The sequence below is a fragment of the Acomys minous genome (genome assembly GCF_964271855.1).
Source record: "Acomys minous genome assembly, chromosome: 13".
NCBI classification, from domain to species: Eukaryota; Metazoa; Chordata; class Mammalia; order Rodentia; family Muridae; genus Acomys; species Acomys minous.
Window position 1 is genome coordinate 80,520,916 of NC_140495.1, and position 24,247 is coordinate 80,545,162.

Genomic DNA, 24,247 nt, shown 5'->3' on the forward strand with positions numbered 1-24,247 from the left:
TTCCGCCGGAGGATTACGCAGGCGCCTTCTGGAGGCGCCATAGTCTTCTTCTTAAACACCGCCCTGAGTGCTATACTACGCAGGCGTTAGCACGCCCCCTCCCACCCCTCTTTTTTAATGTTTCAACTGTCCACCCATTTTTTTTAAAGCGTGGACTGGGACACACCCCCCCTGGGGCCAAATGCGCAAGCGCCCTTCTTCTCAAGTCGGGGTCGACATCTCGGTACGCATGCCTGAGCGGCGGCGGGAGACTACGGAGTTTACCGCCGGAAATTCTGAAGCCTTTACCATGGAGAGCGGACCCGGCTACCTAGCTAGAGAGGCTCACATCCGCCCCGTTAAGGGATGGGGGCGGCCATCTTGAGTGCGTGCGAGTAAAGGCTTTGGAGGGGTTGGTTCCGTGTCCGGGCTCGTCTGTTGCTTCCCTGCGTGGAGGAGGGCCTGCTGACGGCCGATCCCTTTGCAGGTGAAGGATGACCCCAGGACTGACCCTCCTTGGGGTTAGAGGAGAGAATGGGAAGTTGTTTTTCACTTTTGCTTCCTGCACCTCCGAGAGAGGTGGTCTTTCCCTGAGAGGTCTGTCCTCTTCGCCTGAGCTCAGCACATCTCAGTTCGGTACACTCTGATTGCCGCTCCTTCATATTTTCTTCTAAGTCATATCCTCCGGGAAAATACCAGACTATCCTAAGCCTACCCCATTCCGAGGCCAGGAGAGGGCTTGAAGTAAGGAGGCGTGTCTTGGGAACCGCCTTTGCTTCCAATCCTGGAAAGCTGTTTTGTGTTGCCTCTTAGGGATGGATACACGTTGAGGAGGTGGGGAAAACTAAGTGGGTTGTCAGGGTAATCTGAACACGCTATGTTCAGGCCGCCGGTTTTCATTTGCTTTTCCTTTTCATTAGCAGAAGACACTCTTGAATTCTGGGAATAGCGACTCGGTATCATGGCCAGCCGCCTTAATGAAAATCCAGAAGAAAGTCGAGTGGGTAACAGCTATTAAATTTATCGGTGAAGTGAAATTCAGAGTAATTGAGGTCAAAAGCATAAACACTTTTTAATTAAACTAATAATTGGATTCCCACCCTCGTTTGTTTCTCTCCAGCAGATTGCCTTAGGAGAGGCTAATACAATCCTAGGCAGATAGCATTCATCACTTTCCTTTTACAGATACTTTAATGTGTGGTAGTTGACTCCTTAAGATGGGGAGGGGTGGTTTTAATTCGGAGCGGCGGAGAAGCAGAGAGGCAGCAGTGAGGCGGGGCTCTGTTGAAGCTCTGGAAAGAGTTGAGAGTTTTCAGTTTTTCTTTCCCTTCACACGTTTTAGATCACTTACGTGAAAGGAGATCTTTTCGAATGTCCCAAAACAGACTCTCTGGCCCATTGTATCAGTGAGGATTGTCGGATGGGCGCCGGAATAGCTGTTCTCTTCAAGAAGAAATTTGGAGGAGTGCAGGAACTGTTAAGTCAACGTGAGTTTTGAGAGCATCATAGCCTAGTTCATGCTGGCTGGAGCCTGCTTTGCTCTTCCATTATACTCTATATACAGGAGCATTCAAAGAGATTTCTAGCAACCGAGTGCTTTTAACTTCTCAGGGTTGGTTTGTTTGTTTTTTGTTTTTAACTTCCTCACAAGAATTGCCTCTGGTTTGGATCTTTACCACACCAAATGAGTTCTTGTAAAGGTTTCCAATCTCTTTCTCTTTTTTGTGTATGATGCGTTTGTGGTGCAGATGCATGTGTGGAGGCCACACGTTGGCACCATCTGTCCTCCTTTGGTTTCCACCATGATTTCTTGAGACAGCATCTTTTGATGAACATAAAGAGTTTGGCCGTTTAGCTCCATTTTTCCAGTTGTGCATGTACAACGTATACCCGGACACCCAGGTTTTATGTGGGTACTAGTGATCAAACTCAGGCCCTCATGCTTGTACAGGAAGCACTTTACTGATTAACTCGTCTCCCTCAAAAATTGTCTTCCAAAATACTTCATTTCTCTCAAACCTTTGCTTAAGTGAAGGGCACAACAAGTTCCATATGTGTTCCTTGGAGGTCAAGATCCTGTACTAAATATTGTCGTATTTATTCTGTCTCAGAAGCAGAGTCGTCCTATGTAGCCTAGGCTGGCCTGGCATTTGCTGTGGAACCTGAGCTTGCCTTGAACTCTAAGCAGTCTTCCTGGCTCAGTCTCCTGAATACTGACATGAAGGCATGAGCCACTACACCAGGCTTTCTCAGCTTATTCTTCAAAGAGGGGTTTGGGTTGGAAGTGGTAGCAGACACTTTAATCCATGTGACCGGGATATAGAGAGGGGTGGGTCCCTTGGCGTTCAAGACAAGCCTGGTCTACATAAAGAGTTCAGGCCCACCAGGGCTGTGCCTATGAAGAGTAGTTTGGAAAGTACTTTACAGACCTCTACACCACTTTCTAGCAATGACTTTAAATCAGAATTATGCATTATACTACCTCTGGAGCTTCTGAAGTAATCTTTCACTACATCTCAGGCCCATCCCTCTTCAGAACAACTCCTTCTCCAGGCTTCTATGAATGTACCATTCATTATGACTCCAGGCTTGGACAAAAGGAGCATCCTACTGCATTTGATTACAGTTATTTAAAATGATGACACTGAGCCTGGTGGTGCCAATATGCCTTTAATCCCAGCAATTGGGAAGCAGAGGCAAGTGGATCTCTGCAAGTTCAAGCCCAGCCTGGTCTACAAAGCAAGTTCCAGGACAGCCAGGGCTACACAGAGAAGCCCCAGTGGTGGGGTTGGGACCTGTTCCTCATAATGTGTAATACAACAATATGAAAAGGTCATTGTTGGGACTGGGGACATGGTTCAGTCTTGTAAAGAGCTTCCTGAGCAAATGAGGATGTGAGTTCCAACTTTTAGAACCCATGTGTTTATTTTTTTTTTTTTAAAGCTATGTACAGATGTGTTTGCTCCCAGTTCTGAGGAGATGGAAGTAGGTGGACTTCTATACTGGCCAGCCAGTGTAGCTGGTTCAGGGAGCCCCAGTTTCAGTGAGAGGCTCTGCCTTGAAAAAGAAAAAGAAAATAAATTAAAATAGTAGATGAGGCGAGGATGCTTGAGAGATGGTTCAGTGGCTCAGAGTGTGTACTGCTTCTGAAGATGACCTGAATTTGGTTCTTAACATCCATATTGGGTGTCTCACAATTATCTGTGACTCTGGTTCCACGGGATCTAATGTCTCTGGCTTCCACAAGTATAGGTGCCTGTACTTGTGCACACATGCACACATATAAACATGATTTAAAAATAATAAAAGTAAATAACTTTAATAATTAGAAAATAATTGGAAAGTAGCTGACAAAGACACTCAACATTAACCTCTGGCTCTGTGCCTACCTCTGTGCACACATACCTTGTTGAATAAACATGTTTGACAAATTTTGAAGAGTGGTACATTGTAAAACATTTTCAAGACAGTAACAATGTTTTTTAAGTGGGCAGGTGACAGTGCATTTGCAATTGGGATAGTTATGCTCAGCTCTATAAAAATATTATAAATGTGGAGATGGACATTTCTGGGGTTCCCCCCCCTTTTTACTATTAAATAACTGTTTTTCTTAGAAAAGAAGTCCGGAGAAGTGGCTGTTCTGAAGAGAGATGGGCGATATATATATTACTTGGTAAGATTGGGCCGAATCTTCATACTGTGTAGATTAGCATAGATGGACTTCCCTGCAGTGATCATGGTGCTCCATTGTAGACAGCGGAGGGTGCCCAGCAGTTCCCAATTGAACATCAGCTCATCTCAGAGGTGTTGGCTGCTTGGAGCACTGAGCTAGGCACACCAGGCTGTGCCACAGTTCCATGGACAGTCCACCATAGGCCTGAGAGGCATACCTTAAGGAGATCTGCCTTTTCTTAGACAGGCTGAAAGGAAACCCTTTCTCAAGAGAGAGTTCCCTGAGGGCCTTTCCTTCCATCTTCCTTGTCACATGCAGAGCCACAAAATGCCCTGCTCATCTCCTCCCTGCTGTAGGGAATGTGGGATTCTTTACCTTCCATACCATCTTTGGCTCCAGAGCAGGTGTGGCTTCCTTACAGGTGGTGATGGTGATTTGGAGTCAACCCACTCCTAGCCTCCTCTGGCCAGCAGACAGAGTTGGAAGACACTTAACTTGTCAAGTGCTGTCCTGAAAGCCGAGAATGATTTTTGTCAGAAGAACTATCCCTTGCCGCTGCTTTTGTAGGGAAACAAAAAACAAGGGAGCATGATTTCTTTCTTTCTTTTTTTTTCCCCCTTTCTTGGTTTTTTGAGACAGGTTTTCTCTGTGTAGCCTTGGCTGTCCTGGACTTGCTTTGTAGACCAGGCTGGCCTTGAACTCACAGTGATTTGCCTGCCTCTGCCTCCCGAGTGCTGGGATTAAAGGTGTGGGCCACCATGCCCGGCTTGGAGCGTGATTTCTAAATGAACAGACTTTGAAGGGGCTGCTCAGGCAGTGTGAGCACCAAGCACAAGTGTGCCACGTACCTGGCACAGACTTCACACTTCACCTGTGGCCCAGCCTAAGCATGACAATGAGCACAGCTTTCCTGTGCTGTGGTTTTCCTTGTTGCCATGTTCCTTGGTCACTGGTGGATTTTCCTGGGGCTACAGAAAGTTGTCATCCCTGCTCGGGATGAGTTGGGTGAATTAGTCTATAAGAACATGCTTCTTTGAATTTTCAGGCTGGTGGCTTCATTGTCATTGTAGACTGCTTCTTGGGAGGTGCAGCTAATGAGAGTTTAAATTCTCTCTTTTGTGTTCAGATTACTAAGAAACGGGTTTCACACAAGCCAACGTATGAGAACCTACAGAAGAGCTTAGAGGCCATGAAGTCTCATTGTTTGAAGAATGGTGTCACTGACATCTCCATGCCCAGGCAAGGAAATCTTGAATTGATTGGTGAGGTGTAGTCTCTCACGGCCAGGCCAAGCCGAGAGTGTAGGTATAAAGGTAGACAGAGCCCCGCTTATCAGAGCTCCCCACCAAGTGGTTGTGAGGCTGCAGCATAGCTGTTTTCTAGCTTGAGTTGAACAAATCAAAGTAATGGAAGGCGCACACCTGCCTTCCTCAGTGGGGAGCATCCTCAGCAGTCAGAGTCTGTTGCATTCTTGTCATTATGTTTGAAGCCTTGGCCTCAGTCCTGAATCAGTGGGATTGGGAACGGAGACTGAGCAGCTGTGGCTGCTCTAGGCCACTTCTGATCTCAAATGATCTCTGCCTTTTACGCTGCATGCCTGCTTAAGGTGTCTGTGAGTAGCAGTCTGGACCTGTCCCTGATGTCCCTTTGAGGACTTAAGTGACATTGGGTATTCAGTGACCCTTTGCTTCCTCTTGAGGAACTGGTCCATACCTCTTTTCTCTCTCTCTCTCTCTCTTTTTTTTAAATCACCCTAGTAGTTTTCAGTCAGTGCTGACCAAGCTCAAATGACTTTTGATGTGACCACAACATCCCCCACCCCCCTTTTAAAAAATGTGCATTGTTGTTTTGCCTTCGTGTATGTCTGTGTGAGGGTGTCAGATCTCTTGGAACTAGAGTTACAGACAGTTGTGAGCTGCCATATAGGTCCTGGGAATTGAACCTCTGGTCCTTTGGAAGAGCAGCCAGTGCTCTTAACCTGTGCCCAGCCCATCATCCATTCTTTAATATGCTCAATGGCATATATATCAGATACTTTTTTTTAAAGTTGCTGTTCAGGAACTTGATTGTTTTGCTATTGTGTGAAATTGGCATTTTAAGTTTCCCGTTTGTCCACTGGTGAGGCTCGGGATAGTATCACACTGGAGGAAAGATGTTAGGCCGGAGAGTTGGCAAGCTGGTTGCAAAGACTTCACACACGGGCCACAGCCAGCAGTTCCTGAATCCCCTCTTTGGCTCCCTTTTGTAAAGGCCTTTCTCTCCTTTGCATCCTCCTTAACATTCTATTATCCTTAAGTATGTTTTAAACATAGGTGCATTTTCCCATCTGCTGAAGTTACTTTTCTTCAAAAAGAGAGTAACTGAGCTAGTGGCCTCATGTCAAAGAGTGAAATAATTAGAAAGTAATTAGAAATAATTGGTAAGTGAAGAGACACAGTGGCCACCTAAGACCTGTCCTGAGGGGCTTCCCAACAAGAGTGGACTGCGGAGTCTTCAGTGGCTGCCTTAGGTGCGAGCCCAGGTGACCGCTGTGGAAGAGGGGAGGAGGGGCAGTTCCTAACGTGTTCATCACAACCAGTGGAGGGGCTCTGCCTTTTCACACTTGATCTCACCAAAAGAACAAGAAAAGCTGAGATGTTTTCTTTTGTTTTCAGGATTGGATGTGGTCTGGATCGACTGCAGTGGGAAAATGTATCTGCCATTATTGAAGAGGTGTTTGAGGCCACAGACATCAAGATTACCGTGTATTCACTCTGAACAGATGAAGATGTTGGATGAGGCCATGGTCTTTTGTGTCATCCCTACTGGGCTGTGGGAGGAAACAACTGTAGGACCTTAAAATGGACAGAGGACTGTGTGTGTGAGGGAAACTGTGTCACAGATCAGATGAGGGTTTCTGTGTTCCAAGAGGATATGGAGGGCACTGCTCCCAAGCAGTGTCTGCTATTTTGCTGGAGGGTGAGGTGTCACTGGGCTGGGCAACCAGATGGGTAAGCTGTTCTAGGGTCTCTTTTGTTCCTCTGCTACTGGATTTGTTTGACTGGCCACTAGGTGGCAGTGTTGATTCTGACCCTCTTTTAAAGAGGAATTGTGGGAAGGGTAAGCTTTTGAGATTCTTGCACATTGTTTGTGTTTGTGCACTTGGTGTTAGTCTGATGTCATCAAAAATCATCACAGGAAAGGACTATAGTTGTTTTGTTTTAGTTACAAATGTCACCAAAGAGTTTGTGATGATAAGAGTGGAACAATAAACCTTTTTTGGGGGGTTCAGTGAGATTTGTGCACCTGCATGTCTGTCCTGGATCCTGTGGACGTAACCGTGTGACTTAAATGTGAAGAGCCGGCGTTCCCTGGGAAGAGCAACAAGGAGGTGAGTATGGGCAAGGAGTGTGTCCACCTGGCTAGAAGGCGGGCTAGTGAGTATGTGGGCTGTTGCCTGTCTCCTGCATGGTTGGTGTGGTTGGACAAGGCTGGACTTCATCAGGAGGCAGGTAGGTTTGTGTTTTTACCTCCCTAGAAGGTTATGACAGACAACTAACTGGACTCTCCAGAGCACTACAGTAGTTTTTGGTCCCTCTTCTGAGACTAAGGACAAGTCTCATGTCTACAGCAGGACAAGTAAGCCCATGGATTTAGCCAGTGCTGTGTTATTAGAGTTATCGGGGAAACTCGGACTCCTTCCCGCCCCACAGTGGTAGTACTGAAAGTTAACACAGCCAGACATAGCAGAGGTCGTATGCTAGTGTGTATGCTGGCTGGTCAGGGATGGCGGTTCTTACACTGGGAAAGTGCTGCTGACATGACCTGGGCACTTTAGATGTGTTCTTAGCACACTGCAGCCTGACAGGAGGCAGCGGTTTCAAAAAGTGTTTCACTTTTTTATCTTGGGGACAGACAAGTTCCCTATGGTGCTGTGGGGGAGTCCATTACTAACCTGACCAAAGCTTTTATTAGAGCCTTCTGGTGTCTCTAATATTGTAGGGAGGAAATATCTAAGTACAGGAAGCGGAAGACAAGAGCAGGGTGGTGGGCAGAGGATTGTCTTATTTCCCTCTGTGGTCACTTTGCCTTTCTCTACCATGGATTGAATCTAAAGCTGTTTCTGTTAGACTTCCTCCACCAACCTGCACCCCCAGCCCCTGTGGAAGCATCTTACTGCTGGTCAGATTGTTGGCTTTCTGGGTTTCCTTTGCTATAAGGGAGTTATAGACAATAGTTAGTTCTCACCAGGGAACCTGGTTAACTGTCAGTGACACTCTGGGCTTTGGTGGGGATGATATCAAGTGCTTTGGGGTCAAATTCCATCACATGTGAAACCTGAGGAAAGGAGAGCGGGCCTGGTTACAACAGGCACAACCACCGAGGAAACCAGTGGGAGTCTGGCTGACACCCAAACATGCAGGTGTGATTATGCTTCTGCAGAGGATTTGGACAATTTTGAGAAATGACACTTGGCACCATCCTGTCATCGTTTCCGAGTGCTGCTCTTCAGAGTCACATAGTGTCTGAACATTAACCTGGTACTTGAGTGAGGAGGAGACTGCCTATTATTACTTGGTCATTGAGACCTGGATACCTCATAAAATTCCATGAGTCTTGTGTTCCCCATCATATTATCCTCAAAGGAAAGAAAACGTTCTTCTTGACAATTAAGCCCAGGAGACGATTTTTCTTCCATTTTTCAATAGTGCTGGGGATGGAGTGAGGCCCTTGCATATTAGCCTGCTGGTCAACCTGTAGAGCTCTACTGCCTGACACCAGCTACCTTCTTTGAATCAGAGTCTCCTGGCTGCGTCTATACCAGGTTGGCTAGGCCACACTCCTCCAGGGCTTCTCCATCTCTCATCGTGTGCTAACGTTACAGGCTCATGCTACTGCACCCTGCTTTGCAGGATGGGGACCTGGGGATCTGAACACTGGTTCTCAGGCTTGCAGCAAGAAGACCCTTACACACTGAGCCATCGCCATTTCCCCAGCCCTCAGGAGGAAATATTTTAAGGTTGGGGGCCACGGTGAGAAGTCAGCCTGGGAGAATTAGTTCTTCATTGTCAAACTGGCTTTATCTTTCTAATGTCATGGCTTGGTTTTTAGCCTGCAGTATCCTTGTACCCAGTATCCACTCACAGTCCATGGGAACATCCCAATATCCAACTTCAGAGTAAGCCTCAAAAACCACACTATTTCCTTTATTAATGTTGCTATTTTGCCTTAAAAAAAAAAAAACCCAGCTCAATTCAGAACACTTCTGGATGTATTTCCAAGGTCTGCACCTTTGTCTCAGGTACCAACCCTAGAGAGGCAACAAGACCCTCCACCCCCAGGTACCTGGTGCCTACATATAGTTGCTTCTCTTGCCTTCAATTTCCTTTCCCCCAGTAGCCTTATTACAAAAGGCATGGTCGAATGAATGACAGACAGTCTGAGGTACGCTTTGAGTTCACTGAGGGAGGGTCTTGTCCAATACAATTGATTGATGTCCAGGCTCCAACTCCAAGTATAATCGGGAAGACAGGCATGTCCTGGATGCCGTCTTGTGTCGCTGCTTCTCTGGGGGGCAGCGGGCAGACCTTCAGGGGAAACAACATGTTACTAAGAGCCTTGCTGACCCCCGACAGCCAACCCTCTGAGGTAACTAGGATTCTTTGTACCTTCCCTAAAAAGGCCCTGGATCTCTCCTCTGTAGCCTCCCGTGGTTCCTGGCAGAGCTAGGGTTGGGACTGTTTCCTTCATACTTTGGTGTGGTTACCATAGCCCCTGAAGACATCTGGATTATGCTCTCTTAAATTAAATATATAGTACAAATATTCTGCCTTTTTTTAAAGACAGGGTTTCATTGTGTAGCTTTGTCTGGCCCAGAACTTACTACCCAGAGCAGCCTAGCCTTGAACTCTGCCTCCTATAGTCCGCTAGTCTTAAAGCAAAAGATGAAGAGATAGAGCAACTATATTTAACAAATGCTTTTTAATGAACTTTAAGAACAGCTGTTCTTTAAGGGCATTTAGACTTGGTCATAAGTTTTTTGTTGTTGTTGTTGGTTTTGGTTTTGGTTTTTTCAAGACAGGGTTTCTCTGTAGCAATGGCTGTCCTGGACTAGCTTTGTAGACCAGGGTGGCCTCAAACTCACAGAGACCCGCCTGCTTCTGCCACCTCAGTGCTGGGATTAAAGGCGTGCACCACCATGACTGGCTTTTGTTGTTAATTTGACCTTTCCCTCAGGAATTTATAAGACTCAAATATACACAGGGAAGTGTGCTAATGGGTTCAAGAGTACTGGCTACATATACAAGAAGGAATTAAATTCTTTTTAAAATTACATTTATTTATGGGGGGGGTGCATGCATGTCTGGAGGTTGGAGAATAACTTCTGAGATCAGTTCTCTCAATTATGTGGGCTCCAGGGATCAAATGACAGGTCTTCAGGATTGGTGGCAAGCACCTTTCTCAGCCCCCTCAGCTGCCCAAAATATCAACTTTAAAGTAAGCTGGTGTAGACATGTACTTTTCCCTCATACTGGATTATTTACTGAGTATCAGTTAAAACTCTCAGTAATTCCAAATTAATAACTTTTTAATCATCTTCGAAATTCACAATTTTAATGAAAAAAAAAAATCCTTGAAGACGTGCTAGTTTGGAGCCAGCAGAAGGGGCCTGTAAACATCTTCAAAGGGGCTAATGAGCCAGCTCGGGCAGTTAAGGTGCTTGCTGCCGGCCCTGACACCTGAATCCAATGCCCAGAACCTACATGGTGGAAGCAGAGACCCAGCTCCAGCAAGTTGTCCTCCGACCTCCTCACATGTGCCTTGACACATGCCCCCTCCCATGTAAATAAATAAAGATTAAATATAATCTCATTAAAACTGGATTTTTTGGTGAGAGTTGTTTTGTTTTTGAGATAGGGTATAGCCCAGGCTAACCTATGAACTCTCCATTCTCCTCAATCGGCCTCTTGGTGCCGGGAACACAGTTTCATTATTGTTGCTGTTACCAGTGGTACTGGGAATGAATCCAGTAGGTATGCACGTGAGGCAGGAGTCTCCCCAGCAAACAGATCCCCAGCGCAACTCATTGGTTTTTGTAAGCATTCTACCCCTGAACTACACCACAACCCAAACTGTTGGGTGTTTTGGTTGGTTGGTTGGTTGGTTGGTTGGTTGGTTGGTTGGTTTCGACTCTTGGTTTATTTTTGAGACAAGGTCTGAGACCTGGTATAACCCAAGATAGCCTCTCACTCACGATCCTCCTGCCTCTGCCTCTGGAGTTCTGGGATTATAGGCACACGGCACCATATCCCTCTCCCCCACGAAGAATGCAAAAGAAAACAACTCAGGCTTAAAATGAAGTCAGCAGTCACCATTGTGGTGAGTCTTATGCTGGCTAGATAGTTATAGTGACAGTACTTACACTAGCAACAACAACAAAATCTTTGAGGAATTTTAAGAGCAAGTTCTGGATTCCCAGGGATCGTTCTTGACATCTATCTGCCCCTATTACTGTCACAACCCAGTGTCCTGTGTTATGGTGTGAGCCTACCTCATACAAATAACTTTTGGGATCACTGCCCACAAAGTCTTTTTTTGCTAAAAAGAATAGACTGCGACTGTGTCCTCTCGGACAGGAAGACGCTTAGCCTGAGGATGCCTGGGCACCCCATGTGCATGCCTAATAGCAAACACCTGCCAACACACAGCTCCAGAACACCGAGCTTTCCAGAACGTGTCTGCCAAACTGCACCTTCTCTTAAGGGTATTAGGAGTGAGAAACATCAAACATAAATTGAATGATCTTCACAGACGCATGCTGCGCCCATGTTTTATGAATACAGGAGTCATCCTAGACTTAGAAGGCTAGGACTGCAGTGAGGAGCCCTTGCCATTGCTGGGAGATTTTGATCAGTAACTCTGGCCTTGGAAAGGGGTTCAGTCACAGCAGTTCCTTGGAAGCCAAGTAGATCAAACCAAATTCAAAAGCTAGGGAAAGATCTTTTACCCTCTTTCCTGAGGATAATTGGCCTGTTTCTGTGAGAGTCTAATTTACCCTCAGCAAGAGGCCAAATTGGCCTTAATTGTGTCCTAATTATTTGCCTAAACAGCTCATCTTTACTTCCTGTTCTCCTATCACCTCTTGACATCTGTAGGAGGCTACTTCTGAGCTGCTGTTTCAGTTACACACATCGCTTAACCCTTTAGACACTTGGGTATAAACTAGCTCGCTTCTCTGAGCTGATCGACTTTGGTTCTCCATGAGTGCCCTGGCCTTCCACATCCATACAGTAGTCACTGAGCAACTCGAAGAAGAGCTCTCTGAAAGCAGAACAGATCTAGCTAAAAATCAAAAGAGGGATACAGGGCTGGAAAGATGGTTCACATGTTAAGAGCACTGGCTACTCTTCCAGACAGCCCAGATGTGATTCCCAGCACCACTCAGTGCCTGACAACTGCCTGTAACTCCAGTTCCAGGGGATCTAATGCTCTTGTCAGGCCTCCTTGGGTACAAGGCATGCACGTGGAACACAAACCTACCTGCAAGCAAAACACCCATACATACATTTTTTTTAAAGAAAAAGAAAAAAACGAGAGAAAGAAAGAAAAGAAAGGAGAAATAAATTGCCTTTTAGAGTGAAAACCATGCAGTATAGAAGAACAGAGGCTGATTTAAGTCTTCTACCCAAGTGAACAGTTAATACAGAGATGGCGCCACGGCACCAAGAAAACTTACAGAAGGCTGAGCTCTTTTGCCTACTTCAAGATGTCTGCCAATTTCTCCTCATAGTATAGGAAGTTCTCTTGAATGTCCTCCCAGGGCTCAAAGGCCTTGGATTCACCCTCTTCTTGCTCCACAAAATTCTGCCAGATGTACTCGAAGTCCTGGGGTTTCATGATGCGAAGTTTGCAGCCGGCCTCCTTCAGCTTTTTCAGAGCGGCCTGGACCTCTGGCTCCTCCCACATGAAGAGCCGGCACACCAGGATGAGCAGGCGCAGGTTCTTGGCCTTGCTGAGGGTTTTAAGAATTCGGTCAGCGCAAGCAGCACAGGGGCTGGAGGACACATACCAGGTGACGTTGTACTTCAGGGCCGGGTCGAAAGCTGGCAGGATGGTATTAAAGAAAGCCTCCTCGGCATGGGCACCCGCATGTTCATCCTCCAGGTAGCCCCGCGATGCCTGTACTTGGCCTCCCTTGTTCTGGGCTTCAACCACATAGCAGAGAAAGGTCTTGTTTCGCCCGGAACTGTATTCTACATTCCGGAACTGAAATTTAAAGAAGTTGACAGGCAGCCGCTCCCTGTAGGGCAAGGAGACAAGACAGGGAAAAAAGGGAATAATGAATCCATGTTTCTAGGACCTACAAGAGCAGGCACATCTCCAAGACCCATCCATTCTTACTGAGAACAAGCCTTGCCTAACACTGACCACAGCCCCGCCCCCTCAACACACAGGGAGTCAAAGAGGTTAGGAAGGCTTGAGTTTGACACCCAATATCCATATTCAATGACTCACAGCCACTTTTAACCTTTAACTCTACTTCCAAGAGCTCTGACCCAGCCTCTTCTGGCTTCCAAAGTCACCTGCACACATTCAATGGCATACACACATCAATATAAAAATATCTACCCCCCTTGAAGCCACACGGTCTCTTTTTGTAGCCCTGGCTGTCCTGGAACTTACAATATAGACCAGGCTGGCTTTGAACTCACAGAGTTCTGCCTCCTTTTACTTTCTGAGTACTGAGATTAAAGGCAAGTATCACCTTGCTTGGCACAGAAGTAAATCTCTTTTAAAAAGTTTACTGGGAAGGACTTAGAAAACCTAGATAATCTGGATTTGAATTTGTGTTCTGGTTACCCTACTAACAAGAATCGCCAGTGTTTCCACTGTTGACTCAGTTTCCCTCCCTCTCATCTCTCATTTCTTTCTCTCAAGAGGGTCTAGTTAGGTCAACTGGCCTAGAACTCCAGGCCGTCTTGCTTCAATTCAGCCTCCCAAGTTCTTGATTGACAGGCATGTGCCACCCCACCCCATGAACACCCCACATCATGAAGCAGTAGGTTGTGGGATTTCTCATGATGGAGCAAGAAAAAGATTTTACAGAGTGTTGTTTCATGCCTTCATTTCTCTCCCGTAGCTCACACAGATTGTGTTTTGGTCACAGAGTGGCCTATATCTCATAATATGATTGTTCTCCTATTGGCCTGTTCTCAATTGAAAGGGGTTTCACATGATCAGGGGCTACGAGTCATCTGCAAGACAGGTCTACCTAAGGGTATTATGGGGTAATTAAGCTTGAGTATAGTGTTGGGTCTTTTTAGTCTTGAAAGGCTTGACCCTTGGCCTCCACATGGCTGTCATCTAGCAGCTAGGATCTCGTTAGACTGGGAAGGTGCAAATAAACAGCCAAGAATGCGAGAGCATTGCAGAAGGGGGCAGCAGACCAACTCAGTGGGGCGGTTTGTTTGTCAACATGACTGGTTTTAGAATCACCCAGAGACACATCTCTGGGCATTGTCTATGAGGGTGTTTCCAGGGAGATTTACTCTAGAAGGGAAGAGATATCCTGAATTGTAGGTACCATCCCATGAGCTCAGGGCTCAGGGCTCAGGTTGACTAGAAAGGGGAAGAAGAGAGAGCGAGCCGAGCACCAGCACCCACTGCCTCCCCAGCTTCCCGGCTCTGGATGTCACGTGACCAGCCACCTGACTCATGCCTTCCCTGCTCTGATTGATGGGTTCTGTCTCCTCAAACTGCCAGCCCAGGGAAACTCTTCTTCCGTTGCTTCTCGTCAGGCATTTGGTTACTGCAATGAGGACAGAAGGGTCTTGAAAGTTGAACCTGGATTCATGAGGCAGCACAAAAGGTTTCCTGGTTCTTGAAGAAAAGTGTGCCACAAATGACATCGGAGGGAAGATCACCGTGGTGATGGCAGGCATCTCGTGGGCTCTTTAAACTCAGGCTATATCCAGCTGCACTGTTGACCCAGCTGGTCATAGCCTGAGATTTAAAGAGCCCACGAGATGTCGGGACCGTGGACTTGGTAAGCAGAAGATTTAAGGGGGAAATTATACCAGGAAGTAAATAGAATAGGAGTAGCCAGGCATTTTAAAGAAGACCTTGGTAGTCATAAAAAGGAGAGAAGACATCAGAGCCGATGATCATTTGTGGAGAGGAGGCACCTATGCCACACTATGCCACACCATGTGTGTGGAGGTCAGAGGACACCTTGTGAGAGCAGTTCTTCTCCTTCTGCCCTGTGGGGCCAGGGGATGGAGTTTAGGTAATTAGGATCGACAGCAAGCACCTTTACATGCTGAGCCATCTTGTGACTCTCAAAGATTGTTTTTATTTTTCTTGTTTGGGAGTATTTTCCTCAAATGTAGACCTGTACAGATTTGGAAGCCAGTGAAAACATGATTTTTTTTTTTCTTCCAGTCAGGAGCTGAAAGGAGAAATGCCAGGCAGAGGGGCTGCTTTTCTTCGCCGTAACTAGTCACCCGGCTGGGTGTGGCTCCCTGAGAGTGCTTCCCTAGCCGCAAGATTCCCCAGAGTAAACCTGTAATCTCTGCACCTGCTGCAAAACATGCGTGGCACTACTAACTTGTCACTGGGTGCCGGTCTCTGCTTCTTCTCTGCCCCTATAAAGGTCAGTTGACCGCCGGGCTGCAGAGGATACCTAGAATCCCCAGCCTTGGCTGCATAAGGAGATGCAGCCGAGTGGAAGAGCAGAGAGCCTGAGGAAGCCCCAGGGATTTCCCCTCCTTCTGCCTAGTCGCAGAGTGTTCTCCACCCACGATCCCCTGCTGTCAAGTTAGTTTCCAATACCGAAGGAGATAGATCTGTCTACGGACCCAGCCCCAGGATTCCTTTATGGCTGTATTTAGCTCTCGAAGCCCCTGCATCCCTGACTGGAAATGGTTTATTATTTATTTAACATTTCAGCAGGAGCAATCACCTGATGGTTATCCTTCCCTCTTTCAAATCCAGGTGGAAGAAAACTCCCAATTACGTAGTAACTCTCACCCACCAGGTCACCCTCCTGCTCTGCATATTCCTGAGTGTGTGTGGGGGAGAAGGTGGGGGTGGCAGGGGGGAAGGGAGGGTGTCCTCACTTCCTGAAAGATTCTTTGCCTGAGAGCGCATAACTGATGTTGTTTTTGTTTTCCCCAGACTCTTTTTTGGTATTGCAGTACTCTTTCCTTCCTTACCGGGGTCTGACCCAGAGCCACCTCTATGCTAGATCCTGGGGGAGGGAGGCATTGGAAGTATTCATGACTATTTGTAGGTTGGGTGCTTTCAGCAGTAGCTGCCCCATGTTATTTTTTTTTCCTGGAGCTCCCCACACTCCACCTGTGCACAAAGTGTTGCTCTGACTTTGTCCACTGCAGCCTCACTGGCTGGAGAGATGGCTCAGAGGTTAAGAGCACTGACTGCTATTCCGGAGCTCATGAGTTCAATTCCCAGCAACCACATGGTGGCTCTCAGCCATCTATAATGGTGCCCTCTATTGGCCTGCAGGTGTACATGCAGACAGAACATTGTATATGTAATAATAACTAAATAAATATTAAAAAAAAAAAAAGGCAAGAATTTGGCCCAGCCAACAGAAGCAAGCTGGCTGAATGGGTGACAGTGGTGGACTGTTTCTTGATGCCCCTCCCTCATAAATGTGACATTTACCCCCTCCTCTTTTTCCACAAGCATGAAGAGAGAACCCAGAAACCCTAAACCCATGGGAGAGGAAGAAAGGTCACCTCGCTATAAATATCCCTTTCTAACCCAGTCCTGCCAGCAGTCCCAGGGCCCGCCCCGCCGCTCACAGGGTCTTTAAGGGAGGACCTGAGGCCTACACTTTCCTTTGGCTAAAGCCTGGGCTTGCTTGGTTCCTTTGGCCTCTCAGTGGGCATCTTGGTCAGAAGGATCATAAAGGTCAAATGAGGTTCTTTGGGTATCTTATGGACTGCTTCAACGGGGAAAGAGCTGGCAGAGGTCTGAAGTCACTGCAGAGAGCTGGATAGCATGGCTACCTCAGGCAACTGCGAAAACACAGAATAAAGCCAACACTACTTAACCCCCTAACGGAAGGGAAAAAAAAAAAGAGAAAGACTTCTAAATGCTTAGCTGTAAAACCTTTTTCCTAATGACAGAATATGGCTGAAGGATCGCTCTCAACCCCAGTGGATTTCACTGCTAAAGATGGAGTGGACACTCGCTCTGTCTCTGTGTAACTGTATACATGTGTGCACGTGTGCTGGAAGGGCGGGCTGGAGAGTGACAATGGCAGGAAGTCTTGTTTCTCTGCATTTAGTCACTCATTCAGGTGTAGCCCTAGTTCTCTCTTGTAGGCACCACTCACACTGGGCATTGCAAGGAGCAAATAGGGAAACCCAGAATCCTAAGATCTATCTATCAAAAAATAAGTCTGCTGAGTGAGAGAGAACTAATGTGGATATATGTAGTATGTAATTTTTCTAAGGTGTATGCTTTAAACATCTGTGTTTCCTAAGCACAGCTATACAGGGAGAGGGGGCAGCATAGGACTGCCTAGAGTCTAGCTCATCAGAGATGACATAGTTGCTACAAAAGAACTCAGGGAGTAGAAAGTTCACTCAGGGCTGACTGAAGAGTGACTTGTTTCCGTTTCCTGTCACCAGAGCTGCCTGTGACACCTGTGTTAGGGAAAGAGTTGCTGCATTTAATAGCTACCCTTCTCAGACTCGCTTTCAATATGGACGCCAAGAGCGGGCCAGCCAGGGGAGAGGAGTGTAGAGCAAAGTGGAAGAAGGTTCTAGAACAAAGGAGAGAATGTTATATTTGCAGGACTACATGAAGTTCTGCCTAAGGCAAGCAGGAAGTCAGTGTCTTCTCAATGGGAGACACTCTTTCCACATAGCTTTGACCTCCTGGAAGGCCAGGGTGGCATCTGGTGGGCTATTTTCTGTTTTTAGTAGCCTACTCCTCAGCATGCTCCAGAGGCCAGGGTGGGGAAATGTGGTATGAGGAATAGCGTCGAGGGGGCCAGGCATGATAACACTTGGGAGGCAGAGGCAGGTGAATTTCTGTGACTTAGTAGCTAGACTGGTCTACATAATTAGTTCCAGGACTGCCAGAGCTACATAGGTCTCAAAACACCTAAAATTCAGTGGCTAAAGTGTTTGCTGTGTGAGAGTCAAGACCTGACTTTGAATCCCCAGAACCTAAGTAAAGAGCCAGATGTGTGGTGGTGCCCTTGTCTGGAATCCTGGCATTCTTATGGGAATGCAGAAGGCAGACACAGAAAACTCCCTGGCAGAAAACTACTCATGGGCCAGCTCGCCTGGCAGCCACAGTGGAAAGCAACAGACCCCACCTCAAATAAGGTGAGGGTGGGGACCAACTTCCAAGGGAGTTCTCCACTGACCTCAACATATATGCCATGGTATGCGTGCTCCCACATGTGCACACACAAACATGTGTGTACACACATACACAATTGGTGTTGAAGTCTCACTCCACAGACACACATGTGAGTAAAACATTCATATGCATACAGTAAAATAAGTAAACCTAGAAGACTAAGAGGACATGGTTAAAAGACTCATTCTGCCTTTTATCTTCAGCACAGCATAACCCCTGTGATAGCATGCCATGCTTTCTACTGAAACATACATGATCGCACTCTTACAAGGATGGTGCTAGGTAGGGCCAGGGCCACACTCACGGCAGAGATGAAAGGTGGGGACCATGTTGTCTTAGAGCATCCCTGTGCTTTCTGCAAGGGGATGTCTGGAAAATTCTGTCCATCCTGAGAATCACACGTCTCTTTATAGTCTGATCGCTGCATAAGAACCCCCCCTGCCTCTCCCCCCCTCCACCCCCCCACCCCCCCCCCCCCGCCAGTTCACTTCCCATCACAATGGCATCCAGAGGGCCTAATACACGGAAGCACTCTCTCACTAGATCGTTCATTTACCCTACAAATATTTATTGAATACCAATTGAGAGCTAGAGATAAAGTAATGAAAGAGAGTCCTTGCTCTCTTGGAGAGCTAGTCTGATGGGAGCAAGCAGTAAGAGTGCGATTCACAGACGGCAAATATTAGTGGCTGTGAAAGTCCACTTTCTGGTTTGCTTTGAGTAGTTTTGTGCCTTGTAGTCCTAAGGTCCCGGGGTTCGTGCTCTGTGACTCTGACTTGAGCAAAGTCCGTCTGAGGTTTATTTCTATATGCAAATGACTGAGTAAACCAACCTCTCAGATTTCTAACAATAACAGTAGACAGTAAGTCGCAGCTAGTATTGGTGAGTAAGATATCTTCTCTAAGCCTCAAGTCATAACTTTCAAAGAACCACCCTAAGCTTAAGCAAACCACAGAAAGAGGAACTCCTGGAACGGAGACAAATAGATGCAGCTCTCTTAGAAAAAAAAAATCCCAAAGTTGTAATGTGTGCTGACTTTTTTTTTTTACATCATCACCATTATGTATATGTTTGTTGCACAGGATGCATGCTATGAATACCAGTCTGGTCATGTCATGCCACCTATTTGGAGGCCAGAGGACAATTCTGTGGAGTCAGCTCTCTGCTTCCACCTTTGTGTGGGTCCTGGGATTCGAACTCAGGTTTCTGGGCTTGCACGACAAACTCCTTTACCTGCCCAGCCATTTGACAAGCCCAATATGTGCTGATTTCTTTCATGTAAATCCTGTACTAGGGAGAATTCAAAGCATCCATGGAAATCACAGGGGACAGGACAGGGATGAGGTGGGCAGAATCTACTCTCCAGATAACAGAATCTGGTTTCAGCACACCCTGTGGTTTTAGACCCTTTTCCAGAATCGTCAACCAATGTCTTTGTTCTTATGCTCAGGTCTGCTTTCTGTCTGTCCATCCAAAGCACCCCATGTAAACAGAATCCCAACGAAAGAATCTCTCTCCTCTTTCCTCCACAACCCCTCCTCACTCCAGGCTGTTTCCCAAAAAGCAGTCCCCGCTCTTGTACTACTTTCAGCCCAACTCTAAGGAGCATTTTAGTTCCCTGTGGAGCCTGGACTAGGGGGGGGAGTGGCGTCACTGGCCCTTTGGAAAGGAAGAACCAGGGAGCCATCGTCCTTGGCCCTACAAAGACACGGCCCCTCCTCTGGGCTATTTTAAGTTATCTGTTTATCCAGAGAGGCCCAGGAGACAGATCTCCACAGCTGTTGCCTGTGTCCAGGAAGCACTCAGAGCTCTGTCTCCATCCAGAAGTGCTCTCAGAGAGCTCAGAACGTTGTTCCTCTGTGCCCCTGTCTTTGAGCCTCGGGTCATGGAAAACCTCTAACTCTTATTACCATAGGAGACCTGTGGGCAAGACACTTGGCTAGGAGTCCCAAGACCTGACACTTCCTGGTTCTGGGGTCTTAGGTGATTGTTCAGTTTCCCTGAGTGAGTCTCTCTCTGTCTCTGTCTCTCTTTCTCTGAGGGAGAATAAACACACCCTCCTGACTATGTTCTGTGAAGCCTTAGTCAAACGCCAGTTCAGAGACCCTTCAGAGAACCTTCAGGCTCCATTGCCCTGGGACCCCAATACCTGTTCAACTCAACAGAGTCGAATTGTGTTGTTGACTCACCTTGCCCTGTACCTGGGAGAGCAAAAGCTGCATAGAGTGGATAGGATGTGCTGAACCCAGGACAGCATGGCCCAGCACGCTTACGTGACAGCAAAAGGATCCTCTGCCATGGGCAAGGCACTAGAAGGCAGGGCCCTGCTGGCCTGTCTGCCCTAGGCTTTCCCTGCGTCTATATTAGGCTGTGGCCAGCTGTTCCCTTAATCTTGGGATGAGAGCAAGATTAGCTGGGTGAGCAAGAGTGAATGGAAGTTCAATGGCTACTCACATCTCAGGAAGCAAGCTACATTTCCCCCTGGGCTCTCTTAGAAGTCAGAAAATCTCTGAGAAGGAAGAGACATTAAGAATCAAGTCCAAGCCAGGCGTGGTGGCGCACGCCTTTAATCCCAGCACTCGGGAGGCAGAGGCAGGTGGATCGCTGTGAGTTCGAGGCCAACCTGGTCTACACAGCGAGTCCAGGACAGCCAAGGCTACACAAAGGAATGCTATCTCGTAATTCGCCACGCCCCCCCCCCAAGAAGGGGGGGGGAAAGAATCAAGTCTGGTAGCTTCCTCATTTTAGAAATAGGAAAACGGAGGCCAGGCCTGGGGCATTGCATGTCAAGTGTAAAATAGCAAGTCCAAATTACTATCTAGGGCTGCTTCTCCCGTTTCATGCCTTTGTTCCTTCTGAGACCTGGTGTGCCCTCACCCAGCCTTTGCTCATTGCTCGACACTGCCAAGAAGGGGACTGTGCTTCAGGGAGGCAGCTTGGCCCCAGTCTCTTCTTACTCTGCCTTGGATTTAGCTGTGCCTTCCTCTCTAGGGAGAGAGAGAGGGGGGGGGGTGGGGGGGGGAGGGAGAGAGAGAGGGAGAGGTGGGGGGGAAGAGGAGGAGGAGGAAGGCTACTTGCATTCATTTCTGGAGATGGCACAATCTGGACAAGAGGGGACCCTGAACATGACACTCTCCCCTGGGGGCCTGTGGACTGTTTGATCTGAGACAGTTGCTATAGGCTGTATAGGAATGCTATAGTGCAATAGATCCTCTGTGTGCAGGTTCCCAGTGCCTGCGATCTGGGAGATGACTCTCTCTCTCTCTCTCTCTCTCTCTCTCTCTCTCTCTCTCTCTCTCTCTCTCTGGGGCCATCTTTAAATGTGCCGTTCTCACCAAACTCATTGAGACTGAGCTATGCACACAGGTGCAGAAGATGCCCAATACCCTCAGGCAAGTCCAGATGGCCACCAGGGTTCCTTCTCCCTCTCCACAGCATCCGTGCCACCATCCTTCCTGAGATGTCTCTCAGTAGTGCACACATTCTGCCTTTGCACACTGTCAGAGACTGCCATGAAGAAAAAAAAAAAAAAACGCCATGTAGTTTCCATTCTGCGGAGCCCTTCCTCAGAGGCACTCCTCCAACCTCCTTCTGATTTTGGGGTCCAAGGTGTTACCTCAGAAGCCAAGAGTAGCTGGGCCTGTTGGTATACGCTTTTAATCCCAGCACTTGGGAGGCAGAGGCAGGGGGATCTCTGTGAGTTTGAGGCTGGTCTGCTCTGCAAAGTTTGTCCAGGACATCCAGGGCTATTACACAGAGAAAACCATGTCTCAAAAAACAAACAAACAAACAAACAACAAATGCCAAGAGGCATTTGCTGCCCTGCTAACACTCGAAGCAATAGAGCTGTGGCTGACCTTGGCTCCTACTATTATCATCCAAATCTTCCGAGACCTGTTCAGACCCCACACTCTCTCAGGCAAAGGACCCCAGCCCCCACACAAGGCTTTACCCAGTGACAATCTCAAAAGGTGGCAGGTCGATCAACTCCTTCAGCTTCTCGGGGTCGTCTTCTAGGTTCTTCAAATCATCTCCATTCTGGGAGGCCGACGCCGCGGCCTCGGCGGCCTCTTCTTTCTGAGCCATGGGAGAACTGTGGCCGAGAAGCAGAGAGGTTGCCAAGCCAGACAGGGCCTGGCAGCAGAGTCCCAAAGCAGCTGTCAGCAGCTAAGCCTGGCTGGGGATGACAGAAAGAGGACCTGGCTTGTTGCTCTCGCCCACTCAGCTGCAGGTTTTATAACCAGGGGCCTCCCGCCCCTCCCCCAGCGCTGTCTCACTATATCTTTTTTTTTTTTTTTTTAATTGAGTGACTGGCGGGTGACAGGGTGGGGGAATGGAAACTCTGGCCATGTGTATTCCCCTATTTATCAGCAGGACGACAGGAAGCTGGCAGGTGGGGGAGGGCTAGGCCAACTTTTCTCCCATCGCTCTCCTCTTATCTACCCAACTCAACTGAACTTTAGGGAAGAAGGCCGCTCAGTGTTTTAAACAGGATGAGGCCTGTGATGGAGGAGGGAGTTGTGGAGACCCCAGCCATTCCTGTTGGTTCAGGAAAGGAGTGTCTTGGAGGCCATGGGACAGAAATCAATGATTTGAGAGGAAAATGGTCTTGCCACTCAGAGTCTGCACGCTGATACGCCCCTATGAGCTTAGGTTGCAATAGTGTGTCTGAGTGTGTGTGTGTGTGTGTGTGTGTGTGTGTGTGTGTGTGTGGCCAGAAGACAGCCTCACATGTCTGCCTCTATTACTCTCCACCTAGTTCTTTGAGGCAGGAGATCTCCCTAAACCTACACTGTCTTGAGTGATACTAGAAGGCAGTAAGCCCCAGGCACCCTCAGGTCTCAGCCCTGCTCACAGGCAAGTTTACAGGTGTTCTGAGGCCACCCAGCTTTTTAGGTGGGTGCTGGGATCCAAACTCTGGTTTTCATGAGTGAGGGGCATGTTTGGCCATCACTCCAGCTGAGCACTACTCTTAGAGCTGTAGCGATGTCTGGGCTACAGAGTTTCGAAGTTTCTACACGGAGCTGGTAGTGAGTCTGGCAGTTTACCTGTTGGAGTGAGTTTAAGGTTCTCCACTGCCCTGGGAAGTGACATGTGCTCTTGCCACACTAAATATGGGGACACCGAAACTATAAAAGGGTTAGGGTTCTTGCTTGAGGCCATATAGACCTTAAGTGGCATTGGGTGGATTAAAGTCCTGTTCAGTGCAAAGGGCAAATGCTGAGGCTTCATCTCCCTCCATCACTCCCACGCCAAGCAGACACTCTCTGCTAGGAACTGAGCCATCTCTTCAGCCCAAGATTACATTTTAATGAGGAAGGACTTTGGAACAAAACAGGGGGGGCCCTCTGAAGGAGACAAAGGAAGCATTCACGTGCCTATCTAAAGGGGAAAACGTTCCCAGCCGAGGTGGAGGGGGTGGGTGAGGAGGCAGGGGATAGGAGTGCGGGGAGATTTTCAGGGATGGGTGCCGTGGCCCTGAGATTTCCTGGCGTGTTTGAGGAAGTATCAGGAACACCTGAGTGGTTGCAGAATCTTAGGACAGAAAGTCTGAAGGAGAACGGAAAATGGGAGAGACACTGTCACTGAGCTGGCACAGTGTAATCCCAGCATTTGGGAGAAGGAGGCAGAAAAATCAGGAGTTGAAGGCCAGCATTGACTATGTATTGAGTATGAGGCCAGCTTAGGCTATAAAAGACCCTTCTTCTACAAGCTGTAATATATTACATATATTAGCTATACCATACCATACTACACTACACTACACTACACTACACTACACTATACTATACTATACTATACTATACTATACTATACTATACTATACTAATACTATGGAATTACTAGAAGGCCAATCAAGGCAGGCAGAGAAGGGGTTGAGCTGGAATGGTACTGGAGGACAGCCGGGCAGTGTGTAGCTCATGAGATGAGTGCTTAGCAGGCTCCCCAAGTTTCTATATTTAGAGTGGTACAAATGCTCTAGACTTCCCAGGGAAATGAAAAAGTGGCCAAGACCACCTGCTGGGTGAAATGAGGCCCTAAGAATATCGGTTGCAGGCTGGGTGCACAACTTGGTAGAACACTCACTTAGCATGCTAACACCCTGAGTTCTGTCCCCAGCACTGAGTAAAGCAGGGATAACTACATCCAGCACTGGGGAGGAAGAGGCAGGAGCACCAGAAGTTTGAGATTATCTCTGGCTATGGAGCAAGT

General features: G+C 47.6%; 2 protein-coding genes across 13 annotated transcripts; one reads left to right on the forward strand and one right to left on the reverse strand.

The window, feature by feature from the left end:
* The first annotated feature begins 45 nt into the window (after positions 1–45).
* On the forward strand, positions 46–6,926 carry OARD1 (O-acyl-ADP-ribose deacylase 1). Of its 12 annotated transcripts, none has more exons than XM_084755200.1 (6): positions 46–223; positions 900–983; positions 1,322–1,466; positions 3,594–3,652; positions 4,779–4,891; positions 6,307–6,926. In XM_084755200.1, exons 1-6 carry the CDS (start codon positions 182–184, stop codon positions 6,407–6,409), a joined length of 546 nt encoding a protein of 181 aa, XP_084611326.1. In that variant the 5' UTR covers positions 46–181; the 3' UTR covers positions 6,410–6,926. The 12 variants fall into 12 exon arrangements, with proteins under 12 accessions (XP_084611326.1, XP_084611330.1, XP_084611333.1 ...); XM_084755204.1 differs by having other exon boundaries at positions 903–983; XM_084755207.1 differs by having other exon boundaries at positions 75–223; positions 900–979.
* A 1,896-nt stretch (positions 6,927–8,822) lies between these two features.
* Positions 8,823–22,241, reverse strand: APOBEC2 (apolipoprotein B mRNA editing enzyme catalytic subunit 2). The gene is made up of 3 exons (XM_084755199.1): positions 21,987–22,241; positions 12,369–12,932; positions 8,823–9,219 (listed from the first exon to the last, which is right to left on the reverse strand). The coding sequence occupies exons 1-2, from the start codon at positions 22,118–22,120 to the stop codon at positions 12,389–12,391; spliced, it is 678 nt and encodes a 225-aa protein (XP_084611325.1). The 5' UTR covers positions 22,121–22,241; the 3' UTR covers positions 8,823–9,219; positions 12,369–12,388.
* Positions 22,242–24,247: the final 2,006 nt, after the last annotated feature.

Bases quoted from the DNA above. Each gene is read 5' to 3' on its own strand.
- OARD1 (XM_084755200.1), top strand. From the start codon at position 182: ATGCGCAAGCGCCCTTCTTCTCAAGTCGGGGTCGACATCTCG. The intron at 3,653-4,778 runs GTAAGATTGGGC...TTTTGTGTTCAG, and splicing joins GGCGATATATATATTACTTG to ATTACTAAGAAACGGGTTTC. The intron at 4,892-6,306 runs GCAAGGAAATCT...TTTTGTTTTCAG, and splicing joins ACTGACATCTCCATGCCCAG to GATTGGATGTGGTCTGGATC.
- APOBEC2 (XM_084755199.1), bottom strand. From the start codon at position 22,120: ATGGCTCAGAAAGAAGAGGCCGCCGAGGCCGCGGCGTCGGCCTCCCAG. The intron at 12,933-21,986 runs GTAAAGCCTTGT...CTTGCCCTACAG, and splicing joins CCTTTTGAGATTGTCACTGG to GGAGCGGCTGCCTGTCAACT.